This window comes from Hypomesus transpacificus, chromosome 10 (genome assembly GCF_021917145.1).
Source record: "Hypomesus transpacificus isolate Combined female chromosome 10, fHypTra1, whole genome shotgun sequence".
NCBI lineage: Eukaryota > Metazoa > Chordata > Actinopteri > Osmeriformes > Osmeridae > Hypomesus > Hypomesus transpacificus.
In genome coordinates, this window is record NC_061069.1 from 7283861 (window position 1) to 7302260 (window position 18400).

The 18400-nt window shown below is 45.6% G+C and overlaps 1 protein-coding gene across 7 annotated transcripts in view; it reads right to left on the minus strand.

Moving 5' to 3' along the window:
* Positions 1–18400, minus strand: part of ptprt (protein tyrosine phosphatase receptor type T) — a 100951-nt gene that overhangs the window by 50018 nt on the left and 32533 nt on the right. For all 7 annotated transcript variants that reach the window (XM_047027889.1, XM_047027887.1, XM_047027890.1 and 4 more), the window contains 4 exons: positions 15750–15828; positions 14095–14210; positions 13018–13192; positions 8699–8992 (listed from right to left, as the gene is read on the minus strand). In XM_047027889.1, the coding sequence (XP_046883845.1) occupies positions 8699–8992; positions 13018–13192; positions 14095–14210; positions 15750–15828 (664 nt within the window). The remainder of the gene's footprint in view (positions 1–8698; positions 8993–13017; positions 13193–14094; positions 14211–15749; positions 15829–18400) is intronic.

Genomic DNA, 18400 nt, shown 5'->3' on the forward strand with positions numbered 1-18400 from the left:
TCCTATCACCTCTCATCACATACGTTCCGTCTCTCCCTGCCTCCTCGCCCCCTCTCTCTCTCTCCGCCGCCTCTGTCTCTCGCCCTCTCTCGCCCTCTCTCCCTTGCTCCTACGGGCGGAGAGCAGCCAGAGCCACGAGGTAATGGGATCAATTTCCATTCCAGGTTAAATTTGCAGTCCATTTCTCTGGAACTTAACACTTTACCACCTATTAGGAACAGCCAGAGCTCAATTTCCCCCCGTTCCCCAGGAGATACAGCAATTCAGAGGCAGCGGCGGTCGCTATGTTTAACATTCTGGAGGTGCAGGAGGGGACGAGGGGAGACTGGGGACACACAGGGGCACACTGGGGGAGGAACTGGACAGAGACTGAAGGAAGACTGGAGGTGACCGGTGTACACTGGGGCTGTCTAAACTATACGTTTTTTAAGTGTGTTTTGTTGAGCAATAATTTATAACCTGCAAAAGTATGTATATCATTGTTTTGTGAACGGCAATAATGGCACAAAATATTTTTATGATTTCAAAAATGATTTAAATAAAGTTGCAAGTGTCATCCTTGGGAAGGTTGTGTGTGTATTGTTCCAAACTCACCTGTTTAAGAATATATTGATTTTCCTTCAACAGGCGACCTCCAACAACGTTACACAGTACAGGTGTTTGGAATTCAAATGTGTCTTTGAAAAGAATAGGTGTGCTATGCATATTCTAATGGTGAGTCGCTATCCTGGCCCAAGTTTCTTCGACCGTGACGTTTTATACTGTACAATCTCGAGGCAATCTCCACATCACCTACACTCCAACACATCTGCTGCCTTCAACTGGAATCACTCGGCGAGGTAAACAGATACATTTGGACAAGTCTTGATGAGAAAGCCAATTCCACCCCACAAACAACTCATTGTGATGTAACAAATTCTTTCAAAGGGCTCTCTGTTATTAACACAACACATACGCACACAAACAATCCAAGAAAACAAAATGGAAATGGAAATAGCCCTCTTTAAGTCAGTACCTTGTGGGAAAGCCATCCAGAAAATAGAAGTTGAAACCCTTCTATTTGCGGAACTATCTGCTGGCCGCACTCGGTAAGCAGTGGTTACACTAAAGCACAGAGAATTGCAGGGTGGCCAGGCACAGAAATCAAATTAGACCAGATGCTCTCAAAGTGACAAATGCACTAAGGTGTGAATTTCAAGCCGTTGTGAGCGAGCGGCTTGGAGAAAGTCTCATTTCTGGAGCGCTCATGGAGAATGTCACACTAGCATTTTAGAGGGAGGCCAGAGATAATGTCCACTGTACTCCAGACTTGGCCAATAGGGAGATGCCTGAATGCAACCACACTGCTGCAGAGATGAAATTGTATTGTTATAGGAATGGTATTGCTCGCAAAAAAGACAGCAATCAGTGCTCCAGTGTTAAATAAGGGGAGCATGAAACTAAAAAGCCAAACAATAAACATTCTCATTCCCAACTATAACAAAGGTGATAGGGTACCATTTTAGACAATTGAATTATACAAATTTGGTATATATTTTATGGATGTATCATTCTATCATAAATTCTGTACAGTATGTTTAGTAAATAATGCATACATGTACTTTATATTGGATTCTGTGCATGTCACGTACAGCAATTTGGTGCTATAGACCACTGAGAAGCCCTTAATGACTGGACTACTTTCTGGGGTTGATTTAGAAACTGTCGGTATTATGTGGAATTACTGGCTCCCTGTAGTCTCATCACCAGCTGTCAATAAAGCGTGAGGATCAGTGGCAGGTGTCCAATCCCAACTCACTGTCTGTGACTCACAACAATGTCATCGGCTGTTTTGCATCAACAATGAGGTACCTCATCCTGGGAGGTTGGAGCAAGGTTGGGGGTGGTGGCGGACTGGTGGTAGTGGTGGGGAGGCTTAAGGTTGACTTTCAAGAGGAAGAAATCCTCAACCCCTCCCTTAATCTGAAATGAAAGGGTCATATTGAAAAACTCAATTTCCTCTTTAACCCTTGATGGCGGGAGGATATCCCGCCATTTTGGAAATGGAGACATGGACTTGTGAATGACAGCTGATGAGCAGGACCTATTACTCCATCTTAGTGTGACTTCTCACTTGGTTTTATTGACCAAGCAGTAAGAGACTCAACCTTCTAAGCACAAGCACAAATCATAACAATAAATAACACAGGCTATCGCCAGAAATCCATATCTTTTACTGCGAGCTATCAAGCACTGAAGGCTTTTCTCCGATGAAAATACTGGAAATATAACACTAATATCCTCACAGTATGCTGAACATTTCAGTGGCATCAGAGTTGTAATGGTGGATATGAAAGGATCCCGCAAAGCAGGTTATTACTGGGTTGGATGGTGTGCCAGACCACACTGGATGGCCACCATCGAGAGCCAGATTGGTATTCCAAGCATCAGGCAAATTATCACCTGCCCCACCTGTCTAATTGAATAATTTGAATTTGACATTTAGATAGAACTATTAGTGGGTTTTCATCATTACGGTTTGACATTTAAATAATGTTTTCTAAATTATCAGCACATTATCGCCTCCTGTTAATTCTAATAGGCTCCACGTCTAACCTTTATCATGCAAATAGATAACATGATTACCCCGAACATGAAAAAAGCTACAAATAATCCTATGTTGCAGTCCAACTGGTGTTTCCAGACCCTCAGGGGGTGAGGGTGGTGGAGGTGGAAGTGGGGGCATTAGCCTCTGTGTGTATACATGTTAGCAGATGCAGGTACCACACGGGTTTACGTGGCAGCATTCACATCACGACAACTGCAAGCACAGAAGAAGAACTCACTTGACAACATGCACCCTGGGCTCGTGACATGGTGCTTCAGTTCCCTGAGCCAGGATCCTTATCAGGTCCACATGGATTAAGAGCAGAGAAACCCAGCCCTCGCCTTTCGCCTCCATCCCTCTGCACAGCCTGCACCGCCAGGAGGGAAAACACTACTTCCCCAGTGATTAGAAACCCTGTCATGTTATTAGGGGCTCCGCCGCTACACACAGCACAGGGCAGATGCAATCAGGACAAAGCACTGCTCAGGTAGAGGAGGAGGAGGTGCTGGAGAAGGAAAAGAACAATGTCTCCCCTTCATGAGACAGCGTGTACACAGAGGCTTGCCTGTAGGAGACTAAGAATGTCAGCCTCTGTTTCACCCAGACAGGCTGTGTGAGAAGGCCTTCCTCGGAGACAGCACTTGTACAACAACATGACAATAACATACAGCCCATCTTGGTTCTGAGGGCTTTTTCATGCAAAGTGTCCCAGTGATCAAGCCCAGCCAGCTGTCCCCGGTGACGCTGTCATTTATATCTCGACGGCAGTGTTATTCACCCCGTTCTGTTTAAGCTGGAAGGGCTGGGGACACATTTGTTTTCCTCTTTCTATTACTTCTGGCCGCTAGCTGTGAGGCCATTGAGGTAATGACATGGTTTTTACACTCATGAAATCATTTTCATATCGCACAGAGGCAAGCCTGTAATGATAGCTTTTGATAACCAACAATCAAACCTCCATCACCCTCCTAGAGTGCTCCTTTATGCAATCCTCTAGAGATAGAGATAAAGAGGGGAGGAGGAGGGGGAGAGGGGGAGAGAGAGAGAGAGAGAGAGAGAGAGAGAGAGAGAGAGAGAGAGAGAGAGAGAGAGAGAGAGAGAGAGAGAGGTGAAAGAGGAGAGGGAGGACAGGAATGTGGGGGCTGTACAGCCAGGGTTCTCATTCCAGTCAGATGATAATCATGCAACAAGTTAAACAAGAGGGCAAGGCCTTGAGGTTGACACGTGTACACACATTATAACTGATGCTACAACCTACAAGGGCCTATAGAAGTCCGCTGCACGCCCACCCCCACACACACACGGGCGCACACACCCACACACACAGACACACACACACACACACACACACACACACACACACACACACACACACACACACACAGACACACCCCTTTGAGGCTTGGATAATCAGAGGGATTTATTGAACGGCGGCGGTCTCCCCTCCACTCTATCAAGTCCTTCTTTATGGGCACAATGATGAATGAGAGTGCCATGATGGGTGAGGATGAGGGGAGGCCGGGAGAGCGGCGGATCGAGCCCACAGTGTGAGCAGAGAGCTGGGCTGCCACCTTGCCTGATGAGTCCCCTGGAGCTGGGGAGGGGGGGGCTGAGATGGAGTCAACACCTGCTCAGACCTCCAGAGTGGAGACAGCCCACTCTGCTCTGGTGAGGCCGCTACACGACACGACTTCAGATGAGCGGGCTTCAGCCAGCCATTCATTACGGACATCAAAGAGTCCACAGTTATGCGTGTTCTGGCTACGTGATTCCAGATGGAAAGATATGATCAAGTGTTAGGATCATTAGTCGACTTAATTTCGATTGAATTAATTATGTACTCGATTCATCATCTCTCATGGGCAGTGAATACGCCCTTACTTCTATCGGAGGGAAGTCACAAGGTTCATACCCCAATAAATCATCGCTAAAATACCTGATTAATGCCTTTCTGAGGGGTTGGAGGACCGGCTAAGAGTGTCTCACTGGGGTGGAGGTGAAGGCAGAGCTGTGGCAGTAGGATGAAAACAAATGGACAGCTGAAAGACGGCGAGAGGAGAGGAGGAGGCGGGGCCAGGAAAATCGATCTTTCATTTTGTTTCCACCAATATGCTGCGGTAGTGATTGGGGTCAGAGAGGCAGCAGAGACTCCCCACCACCCACCCACACACACACACACTCACGCGCACACACACAAGCGCACAGGCAAGTGTGAGCCGCGCCTGTGCTCTTTGGGGAAGAGCCAGTGGTTAGGCTGGATAACAGGAGGGACACACACTCTCGTTCACTGACGGGACACAATCTGTACAAGAGCCCTGGGAGGCGGGAGGTTACCGAAGCGATCCTTCATCTTTAGAACTTTACAGATGGTCGAAGGAGTGTTGTCATTTGTCGACACAACCTGAGCGAGCCTGGCTCAGTTCAGCTAGGGTGTTACCACAGGCGTTAATCAAAGTGAAGCGCTTGACTTTGTAAAATGGCCACCTGGATTTTTGGAGCTATGTAGGGCAGGGCACCGTAGAAAATGTCCTGTAGGAGCTACTGACAGAGGAGAGGCCCGGACAGGGAGCCGGGTTACCGTGACAGTCATGTGAGTTGAGTATATATGAAGTACTGTAGCTCTGCCTCTCAGGCTGTCACACTTATACAAGCAGACTGGTGGAGAACTTCCTGGATGCCTGGCAAGAGGAAAAGGCCATCTATAATTCAGCAAAAGCTGGATAAAAATCTGTGTGACAAAAACCTCACCAGATAGACCATGAATAATTGAAGGTGGAGAATGGCAACATTTAAAGACCTTGAAGTGCGTTTTTGTCCAAAATTAATAGTCGTCTAAAAAGGAAAACTTGTCAGGCGTTGCTCCACCACCGCTGTTTGACTTACTCTCGGGGTTTTGGATGTGACGTTACAAAAACAAGTATGCACGTTCTTGTTTGGGAGGTGTTTTTCAACCAACACAGACAGCTTTTAAGGGATTTCTATGAGATGCAGATGTCACAAGAGGAAACTGTTTGCACATCTGTTCAGAGAGTTTGAATTCCTCGTTGTCTGTGGGGATAGAATGATGGTGAGGTCTAAATAATAATAAGGCAAAAAAAAGAATAAATGCACAGGCTCTCTCTCACAACATCCGTTGTTTGAAGACATGTCCTTGAAAAACACACAATGAACCATTCTACTCCCAACGATAAACAGTTTTTTTTTTCAAATTAAAGCTCTGATAACCTTCCCCCTTGAACACCAAGCTCGATCTTTTTTGCTTTCTCTTGCTGACAAAAGGACACACATTCAGACGGCCTTAAACGAAGGGCTTTCACTCACCTTGCTACACACAGTATATAAGGCCTATAGGTCACATGACTGGCAACAATCAGTGTTGACAGAGCAATGTAATCTGGCATTGAGTGGAAGAGTGGTTCTCCATTCATACTTCAAGGCTACAATGGCATTAATTAAAAAGAATGTCAAGCCCACCTAACCAATTCCCTCCCTTGTGGACACTGGTAGATGGATATGCTGGGGCTCAGCCTTGGTGATGAGGTAGATCTATGGAATCTCTATAGGAAGAAGGCCTTGGTGTAGGAACTTATCATGGCCGTATTCAACTACAACGGTAGTGTTTGCCGCAGCAACCGGAAACCCGTTTAGAGTCCCAACATTTTTTCCATCTCATACTTCAAAATGTATTATTGTGAAAAATATCACGAAGCAAGGTCTTCTTTAAACCCTGTTTTGTAATTGAAACTTCAGACCAAAAAAGTCAAATTGCCTTCCACTGGTTAATATCAGGAAAAACAGCATTCCTGGCCTGCAGATAAGGACACGTCCTCCATCACAGCACCAGCAGACTGTATGTAAATACCAACCATGTCTATCTGAGCCTTATTTCACCGCTCCTCCCTCTTCACGTGGAGCGTTCCTGTGAGCGAGGGCCGTCCGTGATCAGCGCGGTCTCGCTGTTATCCCCGTGTTTAATAGCACACAGAGAGCAACAGAACGGCAACCAAAACAAACAGATGAGACTACTCCCACGTGGCCTGCGAGCGCAGATGGAGACAGCTCATCGAAGGAGGCATGGAGCTGAGCTGGCAGGGCTGGCGCTCTGAGCAGGTGTGTGGGCCCAGCGTGGGCATCATGCACACCCCATTTGGAGAGCGGTCCACAGGGGCCGGGCCGGGGAAGGGGTGGGGGGGTGGAGCAGAAGCCCACTGAAGACTGTGTGTTTCAGATCAGGACCCTAATTGAAGCAGGCCTTAAAACCTCAAGGCAGGCAAGATCAAAAGATGCTAAATACACCACACTCACAGCCTCCCACTCTAAATGAGCCGACGGCATTGGAGCACGGACAGAAAACGAATGAATACGTAGTGAGCGCCCAGTTATTAGATCATGCCTACTCTTAACACAAGAACACTTGAAGCTGTAACTTGGAATTTAAGGGATAACTTGTTTAATATCTGCCTACCTAGAGTGGACAGAAAATGACTTCTCTGTGTGAGACTGTCTTTCAACTGCTGCTGTTGGAATACACTGCCCCCTGCTATGGTCTGGGTCCCCAACTGACAATAGAGCCGCTTTCCCAACATACCGGAGCACTTTAGAAGAGTCCATTAAGCCATCTGATGCAGTCAACAATTTCACACTGCTACAACGTCAACAGGATGCTGTTGAGATTTCAGCTGCCCTCTTATGTTTTCAGTTGAACTTAGTTGAAAATAATACCAACTGAACAATATTTCGCTGACAACAAAGTCGACAAGGACGGACAGAACATTTTCTTTTTTTGAAGGGCAAAGGAAATAGGAAAGTGTCCCTCAGATTTCAAACCATTGTGGAAGCACTCGAGGTTCACACACGGATGCAAAAGCAATCACAAAAGCACTGGACGAACAGTGTCTTTTGAAGTTGGCAAAAAAAATAATCAAATGGCTGCACGCGAAAATAAACTGCAGAAGGGTATCTTTTTATTCTCGTTGCATCTCAAAATCATTGGTTGTGTCCTTGCATTATACATTTTCAGTTATACAAAAGAATGGAATTAAGCATCCTTTGTCAAGAGAAAAAATTACTCAATTTGCAAAGTGACCGAGCGAGAGCCTCGGAATAATAGCATGCGCCGTGTTGCTAGTTATGAAATACAAACTGCCCCACAGGTTCCCATTAGCATCTGTGGCGCAGCGGCGCAGTGCTGCAGGCAGAGAGAGTCTATGGCCTGTCTATATCAACAGTGATGTATCACAGTGCCCTGTGAGCCCTAACCGTTCAATTAGGGCCTCTGCTGAGGCGAGCCTGTCACTGGGAACCAGCAGAGGAGAGCTGGACAAGATCAAGAGCTGCTTCCTCAAACACACCTCAGGAGGCGCTGGCATCAATCTCCCTGTCTGGGGGGGGGGGGCAGGGGAAGGGAGGAGGGGGGGTAAGCAGGGGCAGGACCCCCCATAGACACCCAGGCCTTGCTCTGAAGGCTAAACAGGTTGAGCTATCCATCCCCATCAGCTGGACCCCAAAAGGAGAAAGAAGACGACCTTCACCACTAGGGGGTCACGGCCTTGATTACCAGGAGGGAGAAATCCCATTTCCATCAGCACTCCTCTGGACACCAAATAGAATCGGGAGTGGAAACGCTGAGACGGTAGCTTTGTTTTTGGTCTGTGAGGTTTTGTGGTTAGATACGGGAACTTAGCTGGTTAATGTTGTGAGAAGGGCAATTTGTATCAAATTATGCTCTTATGGAGTTTATGTACATATAAGGGGTTCCTAATGCATGCATTAAAGTAACTATATCAGCACCCAAATATAAGGTGCCGGCATGATTCAAACTTGAAATCAATCTTTGTTGCTGATCAATTAAGGGGTTGCTGATGCTATTGAGTAAAGAATAAAATGACAGCAGTCATTGAGTAAACCATGCAGGGGGATGGAACCCAGCTCCTGCCTGAGGCCCCATCGTTCAGTCAGACCGAGGCTTACATGATCTACCATCCACAGAAAAAAAGATGGAGGCCGCATGATCTGACGAGGGGGAGCTCACAGGCCAACACATGACTGAAAGGAGGTAGTCGACGGTGTCAGCACCTCCTGGTGGGACACGGTGTGTAGGGTCTGACTCACCAGCACATTTGGTCCTGGCCCTGAGGGGGGGTCCAGGGGCCCCGGTCCCTCCGTCCAGGGGCCTGGTCAGCAGCACGCTGATCTCATACTCTGTGTCGGGGTCCAGGTGGCCGATCTTGTGGGTTGTCTTGTCGACGGGCTGCAGGTCGTACATGGTACCGGACACAGTGCGGTACTCCACCTCACGGTTGGTGATGGGGCCGTCGCCGTTGATGGAGTTGGCATTTAGCTGGATCCACAGGTAGGTGGCCCCCACGGCCGTCAGCTGGGGAGGGGCAATGGGCACTGGGGGCTCTGGAAGGACAAGAGGGATTCTTTAGGGCTTGAGAACAATATCACCCTGGGAACCACAATTTACTGTAGGAAAGTATGTTCTGGTATTCCAAGTACAAGATTCCTTTGACAGGGTTCACAATCAGAACAGTTCTAAAAATGTGAGCAAACAAAGGGTGTGTTCATGCTGTTTAAGAAAGCAGAGGTTTCAGAGCCTCATAGACTCCAACACATTAACTGCACTCAACAGCCCTGACTAGTTTGAATGGGAACGTGTAATCATCAACAGTGGCCCTGTGTATGTCATGCCATCTAGTCAGAAAGAAAGACAACCATTAACCGGCGCACAAATAAAGTAATTTGAGCATTTGAATAGTTTTGGCTTCTTTTAAAAATAAAAACGTATTGATTTACGGTAGAGGGCTGCTACTGTCTCACATTGAGAGCAGCTTCTTCAACATGCCAGCCACCATCTTTCTGTTAGGTAAGCTAGGTAGGGAGATCGATCAGTTCTCAGATTCACTATTTACTGTTGGACATTTATTTGATGTCCCTAGCCCTTTGTCTTTCTCCTCAGACATGGCTTAGGAATCCTTTGTTGTCACATACTACAATAGTTACAGGTCCCAGTGGCCTCAGTGAATTACTCTAATGAGCACACACATGTAACAGAATAATACCATTAGCCGCCTGGCTGGTTTTCATGGAGTTGTCATGGAGAGATATCCGGCCGCATTAGAGGCTGTGGATAGTCCAAAGGTGGCTTGGTTGCTGGGCTAGCAGATGGCTGGACCGTCATGACCCTACACAGACTTGCTAAACTCCACCTAATCCCAATGTCCGACCCATGAGTCAAACATCACCTAGTATGAACCTGCTAATCCTTATGTCTTGACCAACACGAGTTCACCCCATCAGTCACATGTTCCGATCCAGACAGGGACATAAGGCAGCGGTGGCAGGTGTCTCTATCGACATTGTTGTGATTATCTGTAGTTATCCCTCAGGGACCAATGGGGTTGAAAATCTGGTGTTGTTTTAAATCAACGTTGCCAGTTAAGCATGCCAGTATATTAGCAATAACAACAATGGCACTGCAAAATCGTTTGTTGTGGTTTTCAAGCAGGCTTTTGTTCCTGTGTGTTGTGGTACAATGTTGATAATATCAAATCTTAATAACAGCTTTAAAATCCTGAAAGATTTAAACAAACACAGAACTAAGATCATCATACCTTTCCCTGTGTGAACAGCATAACAACAGGTAATCTCACATCTATAGACCAAAACCTATGCAAAAATCTTCAGTGGGGTTCATCAGTAGAAGGACCAGCCATCACACTCAGATGTCAGGACAAGACAAAATGGCTTCTGTAACACTGCAGGGAATCCAGACAGTGACCCACATGATTCCAGTCACAAATTAACAAGCTGTGGCAAGCTAGTGCAGAAGGCCTCTGAAAAGAGAGCTATAGAAATCTCTATTGAGTGGAGCAGATTCAGTGGTACTTTGTTAGGGAAAGGGATGACCATAGGCAACAAGCAGCAGCTCCAAAGGAATTCAATCGATCAGGACTCTCATGGTAGTGTTGCTCGTGTACCAAGCAACATTAGAGCATACACTACTGCAATGAAACAATCTGCAGTGCCAAAAAGACACTTAAGGCAAATCATGTCTTCTGAGTGAACATATGGGTCATCTTCTTCTTCTTATACTGATGCACGGACTTAATTAAACAACAATCCCTGAAGGTAATTAAAAAGATAAACTGCTAGTAAAACAACGCTTTATTTTCAACAAATCTAGCGTTTATATTCAAGTTCAAACAAGGTCCTCCGTTCGAAATGATCCTAAAAACCCGGAAGACCTGTATTATTATCCCAGTGTCCCACTGACAAACATTCATGGTTCTGAAACATGAAACAAGATGATAATGACTTCCGTTTAAGCCTCGCGAGGAAGCTTTGGGACAGTGGGGCAACTTTGGTCAGAGAGCGTCCCCAGTGCTGGCAGGAGAGGGCCTGTCCACAGCTGAGAGGGAGCGGCATACACCAGGGTCAGCAAACAGCTGTTGCTGCGATGTGGAGCAGGCGGCCAGGCGGCCAGGGGACAGCTGTGTCCTTCTCCAGCACAGCACCTGTCTGTCTGCCAATACACACACACACACACATCGTCACCTCATTCTCTTCACCTCCCGTCATCATCTGCCCCACAGACCACAAGCCGGCCTATTGTGGCGTCAGTTATAAGAAGGCCTGTCTGTTACTAGACCTCCCTTTGTTGTCTGTTGACAAACACTGAGTCTGCCTCTAGGTAAGATGGAAGAGGTCCTCGTGACGTTGTCCAGTCTACCGATTGGCCGGATTTGTTGAGAGTTGATCGACTAATGATTTGAGCGAGGACAAGGGATGAAAAATGACAAGCTCGTTTTGATGATAACGGTGGCATTTATCATTAGCCCAGACACTGACGCCACGCGACACTGTAGCTGTGTGTCAGCGTCGACGGCTAACGGTAAGGCTCTGCTGTGATTCCAGCCAGGGCAACACGCAGCCAGAGAGCACACAGACAGGGGGTAATTATAGTCATTTCAGAAGCCCTGGCCGCGCTGCCGGAGACGCATCTCGATGGGGGTCTGGGAAGTCGTGCATCGGGGAGACGCGTGTAGCGCCACGGAACCAAACAGCAAGCACTCTTCCACACAGGCAGATAAATGTGATGGAACATTGGCATGAAAAAGCAGAAGTGATTATCCCAGATAATCAAGCATTCACTCTCCTCATGTTGAAGGAGGAGCAGTGTATGGTAATGAGGACCCAAGCGAGAGCTCGGCTGGGACTGGAGAGGGAAGATAATCTACAGAATTACTGTACAGTCACTCCTCCCAAAAAACCCGCTCCAGATATGGTGAACACACATTTAAGCAGGATTTATGATTCAAAGACATTACTGCAGGTTAAGCACTGGTTTTATGACTTGTACAATAAGATGAGATACTGGTGTTTTATGTCTGACACTTATGACCGGGAAAATGCCTTGAAAATCGCTGTGACAAGTTGGCTTATGCTGAGGTCATTGTCTTATGGACTCTCAACCGAAGGCTTGTGAGATCATAAACGTGTCTACACAATTTAATACCGGATGATCTGAACAATCTAAATATCTGATATATGCCTTTAACTAGAGTGGAAATTGTATTTAAGACTATGGAAATTGTCTTTTTATGACACATACACTTGATTAATTTATCGTCAGTGACAAATCTCTAACGACATGTCAAATGGAATATTTGGCAAAATTCCTTTCTGGAAGCAGCCACAGAGGGGGTATGTTTGGCTGCATACGGTTTGTCTGTTTATGCAAATACATTTGGGTTTGTTGTTGCTGTCTACCACATGTCACTAAATTCTCTGAGAACAATCCACTGAAGCCCACTGATACACTGAGGCACATAGACTTTATCTCTCTCTGCGCCAGAGTGCTTGGGCCCAGCCATTTTACTGTGATTGACAGACCTCGATCTGGACAGTCAGGATTAAACCTATCAATCACATAAAGCTGGGAGACAAAAAAAAAACAGGGCAGTAAATTCAATTGAGAGCGGAGGGAGAAAATTGAGGTGAAGAAATATAGAAGGCCATTACCGGACTATAGGCTATAGGAAAGTGAGGCCTTGCAGGATTTAGTTTCTGACGACTCCATAAATTCATATCAAATGACTGCAGGAGTGTAATATCGGTGAGGTTACTGTAAACCCTGGCGCCTCCCGGCTTTGTGCTCTTTTAGGCGGAATTGTGGTCGCTCAAGGGCAGGCTTTACAGGAAATATCAACGTCCTCAAGGTAACAAATCCACATGCAGCTAGCCTGTGTTTGGCATCATTGGCATCACCTTTCAGGAGATGTTTCTCGAACAAAAACAACTTGCAGCTCATTTCTGGGTTTCTGTTCACCTTCCCTTTACATTGTTTTAGGTCAATCCAAAGTATAATTTCACATCCTGATCGTTCAAAAGGGGCTGATTGTGAGATGCGCCGGATCTCTACTTACGCTTTATGGTCAGCTCTCCGTAATTGGACACTCCAACACCTTTGTCTGAATGAACGATGCAGCGGTAGCGTCCTGAGTCGCCCTTGGTGGTGTTCTCCACATCAAAAGTGCCAATGAAGCGTCTGTTGTTCCAAGGTTTAGTGGATTTCATTGGGGCCTCCCGTCCACCGATGCCCTGTTTGGAGCCGAGAAAAACACACTGGTGAGGCTCGAACATGGAGAGCTTTAATTAGGGAAGTGGCTTGACCTTGTGGGTTTTGATGACTGTGGATGTTTTGTGTGTGTGTGTGTCTGTGTGAGTGTGTTGACTCCCTTTCGTAGATGGTAGGCAGCGGTGCATTTATCATATGTGCACACACATGTACACACACACACACACACACACACACACACACACACACACACACACTGGGCTCTCCCCAGCTGTCACCCCACACAGCAGGCAGATGGGGGACATTTGTTCATTAGAAATATTTCTTCATTACTGTCATCGGGGGACTTCACTTAATGTTTGTTTTCCAGCTCCTGTGCTAATGAGGACGTGTTTGTTAAAATGATGGAGTACCTGGCAGAGGACCTTTACCCAGCGCCATGCTCCCACTGATCACATATGTGACAGTGTGCTTAGCAGCCAGGGCCAGTGGGGTGATGGTTGCCAGATGCAGTACCTACGCTGCACCGAACAAGGTCAATATGAAGTGGCTCTGAGGTTTGGTAAACAGCGTGGAGTGTATATATAGTTCAAGCTATCCACATAGGTCCTGTATCCTACATTTACGTGGGTTAGGAACAAAGCTCGCTGATATGGAAACCCTGAATGTATGTCAGGTAGGAAGGCACTGTGGGTGAGGGGTTTTACGGGTAAATGGGCTTTCTAAGTCACTCATTGGAGTAAGGATTCAGTTGAAGAAAATATATTTGTTGTGTTTCAGACAAAAGCCGTACTGATTGGGGATTCTTTGCGTGGTCAAATGCCTGTTTGCTTCCTGTTGATGAAGCTCCATCATAGATTAGAGGATTAGACTAGAGGATGAGTAATGATGTAGGCTGTAGTGCTGTGGGCTGTAGTGCTGTCACCTGCAGCCAGAGGTTGAAGTTGTCTCTCTTGCGTCCGTTGACGGTGCACTGGAAGGTGGCCGTCTGTCCAGCATTTACCTCCACACCCTTTATGGTCAGGAAGTGAGGAGTGTTCACTATTCAAACACAAATACAACACGATTAGTAAAACCCCATGGAACGAATACTGTACTGCAAAAATCTTTGTGTTGAATTGTTTTACTTAAGAAAGTTTTGCTTTCACACAGTAATTTCTATAATTCGACTGTCATCCTTTCATTAATTGATGGGAAACTACAAAAGCTCAGAATTCTCTTTATTTATGTTCCTTACGAGGAAGATCACATAGGATATAGTCTAAATCCATGTGAATTAATTTATATAGCACATTTTTGATTAGTCTTCCATTTATATGTACAAAATAGGCCAATTCAACAAGGCCAACCTTGATTTGAAACACAACCAAATCTCTACAGACACTAAAACAGCTAATTGTATAATTTTCATCAAGTCTTTCAGTTATACTTCTAATTTCATAAAATGCCTTTGAAGTAAGCCTCTTTTATTACTTTGACCTGTCAATCCCTTCAATGCCAGAGGAGACAGTTCTATTTTTCTCATCACTAACATCTTTTTTAATGGTGTACAGAGGCAGACCACCCAGTGTCATAATCACACCTTTGAGCAACATATTCCATGTGGTCGTAAAAATAGAAAATGAATTGGCTGTCTTCCACCACGAACCACATCTGATCGCCCTGCTTATCACACAGAGAAAACCACTCAACACTCAACCGTGTATTGATCCAGCCACGTTTAGACATTTAAACATCTATCACGTTGCAAGTGTTCATTGATCTACTTTTCCACATTTATATTCTGAGCCAATCGCCATACAATCTATCTCATTGACATAACATTTGCAGGAATTCCACTGGTTTGGAATGGTTACGGGGATATTAGCATATAACAAATGCTACCTGATGCAATTATGAAAGCTAGAGTAAGTACTAATCAATTGATGAAAAGCCTGGAGGTATTGATTCAGGATTAGACGGTATTAGATGGCAGCCATACCATTATGAGACCTTTTAGCATAGGTCTAGGGAATAGCTGTGAAGCTAACATGTGACCGACTCAGAGGCTCACGCGTGAGCTGCAAGAACCAAGAAGAGACAGTGTCGAAAACCCTAAATACACCTGTGATTTAGTTTGGCGAGACACTTTGAAGAGCTGCTGATCCTATTCAGAGTGAGTAGTGTGTTGTTGGCTTACACACATCAGAGAGGCTTGCGTATCCTTCTTGAGGGAGAGGGATAGAAATGTGGATTCTGAAATACGGCTGTGGCATATGTGGCATAGGCAGCTCCCGCACTTGTATTTAATCCCTATCCTTCTCTCTCTGTCTAAGGACAGATTTAACACAGCTCCTTCAGCAATATATTCCGGACAGGCTTTATGTGTGTCAACTACCACCACTATAAATTTGATTCCGAGAGTAAGGGTATGTGTAGGTCGGGGATACTTTAGTTCCACTGTATCAGTACAGTGAAATGCCCTGTTGTTTGGCTTGAGCTCCTTGAAAAAGATCTAGTATATTGATATTTGGAGGGTGTCAGAGAGAGGACAAGGAGCGTTTGATGATGGGCTTTTATAGTGGAAGAGACGGGACTTACTGCACTGGTGGCCCTGGAGGACGACATCTTTGATGGCCAACAAGCCACGCTGTCCTGAGGTCACCACTTCAAAGACGATCTGAGGAGCAAAGAGAAGGCTCATAACAACGGTGATAAATGGACACGCGCTTCAAATGGCATTTGCCTATGTCCACAGCAGCCAGTCCAGCTTTACAAGTCATGTCACCCATACTGATAGTGCGGTTAAGCCGCTTTCAGGAACAACCGGCGGTTCGTTAATGTGATATGTACAGGAGATGAATGGCGGCATTGAAATGTGAAGGGTAAATCAGGTGAGCGCCGGGTGGTCCCAGCAGCAGCACTATAGTGCAGCACCATTGCGAGCGATCAGGAACCGAAAGGTACCATACATATTCTTTTACCTTAACGTCTAATGGAGAAGCTAACAATGATATGTGGGCGTACGGAATGGAGAGAGCGGCTCCCACATTCCTAACAGGCCTGGAGTTATTCTTGGTGATTAGAACTAATGTGCAGGCTTCGATACGTGACTTTATTAGGCGAGGCACTGTAACAACATGTAGTCATTCAATGCTATTCCTAGCCTGTGATGACAGAGGGCGAGGCCCAGTGAAATGTTACGGTTATGTATACTACAAGCTGCTGGGGGGTCAAAAGGGAAATGGAATGCCAGCGCTCACCAAAACCTGGGTGTGGCACACCAGCCCAGTAACCCCACACACACAGACGGACATGCTTCACATGCCTTCACGACATAAATATACCCTATACACTCCACTGTCTCCTATACATGCTGATGCATGGTAGTGATGGAATACGAAAACGTCCTGGTGTGCTAGTCGTAGCCTAGGGACACACATCTCTGGAATGTCTTTTATACCCCGGGAAGGCTGAAAAGGAGATAGCTCCCATTGTCATCTGGGGAGCAGAATGCCTTCAGATAAGGCCTCTAATTATAAATTTCATTCTTTGTCTTGTGAAATATTAAAGTGAATGGCTCGGGTGCCAATTATGGCCTCATTACAGCCTAATTTAAAGGAAATTAAAAGGCCAACCACTCCATATCATTGCCACCAGACAAATGAAGTGGCCCCCGCTCTCTAATTGAAATCTTTTGTTTGTGCAACAGACATCAGTCTGCTTCGCTAATGGCTTTGATATAATTGATTTGAACATCACTGATAGTGCAGTGCATAATTGAGCCTGACCCATTGAGTGAGAATGTACACTGGGGACAAAAGCACTTGATGTCACAGGAAAGTTCAACATGCCCATTTATCACAGTGACAGGTGCAGGGCCTACAGTAGTGTTGGACTGCATGCCTTTATCTATACAGCTGGTATCTCTATGGGATTGAGCTGAGTACATGTTGCATGAGGATACATCAGTGCAGCCATAGGCTTGACGAACTGACATGACTTCCAATGGGGAAACTTGTATTTCTGTTTGATGCTGGAGTACTGAAACCTGTCCAATGCATAGAGTAGGTATATCTCTAACAGAAAGTACAGTGAAGACAGAGATGGAAAATATAGACAGACAGACAAACATAGATTGTAAACAATAGACTATATCGAAGAGGATAGTGTTTATCATCTTCCAGCTATTTTGGAAATTCTTGGACACACTTAATTAAAAGTTTTAGGGATGACCTGACAGCAAACTCATAATCACAAACGACTAATTTTGATTGAAAAAGAAAAGCTTAACCAGTAATTAAAAGATAATTTCCAAGTACCAGGTGGTTTCATTTTGACAATCACTTAGGTTACTATGCAATTAAAGAAACCTATAATTAGGGCTGTGATGCTAATTAGATATCATTTTGACGGTTGCTTTGGCTTTTTTTCCTCTCTGAGTGGTACAAAGATCATTAGCATCCTCAAAAGTTTTCCGTGTTGTCAGTTGTAACCATTATAAAGGGAGACATGCTTTCAGTTGGGGGTTGAATGGCAACAGATGCTAAGGATTTCCCTGAACACATGGAGAAGAATATAATATCTCTTTTTGGTCCCAAACCAAGATTGCTGAGTGTGTTCAAATGAACGCCTCTACTCCAAGTCTGAATGTCACATCAATAAGGGGAGACTGTCACAAAAGGGTAAAGACGTGGGTGAAATATTATTATGCATTCATAGTCAACAAGTATAGCCTTTTACGAAAGTCATTCATTGGCGACGATTATTTATTCTTTACAGAGGGTAAATAAACACAAATGCCGGTAGATGGATTAGTGTATAACTGATCTCTCATAGGGTCTTTCAGCCTATTGCACGTCTTAAGAAAAGTGAAAGGAGTCTTGTGTACTGTATGTCAGGGTCACTGGTCATGTTAGCAGTGAGTGTGAACTGTTGCTGTGACTCAACTCTGCTGTCCTCAGTTGTTCCTTCCCCTCTATGTGGTCCTCATTATCGAGGAGAAGAAAGGTCTGGCTCCTGGGCTCCTCTGCATAGTGGGAGATCCCCAGCAGTGTACCTTGTTAACTAAGTTATCAGGGTCATTGTGATGAGCAGCCTGGATCTCTCCCTTCAGCTTCTCTATGGGCTGGCGCTGGCAGCCATAATGAAATAATTCACGGGGGCCCAATCTCCCATTGGGAGGTCAAGGGGTCTCTCTGCATCAATTAACATTTGGTTTCCTTTCTGAATGAGTCAGGGGAAGACTAACA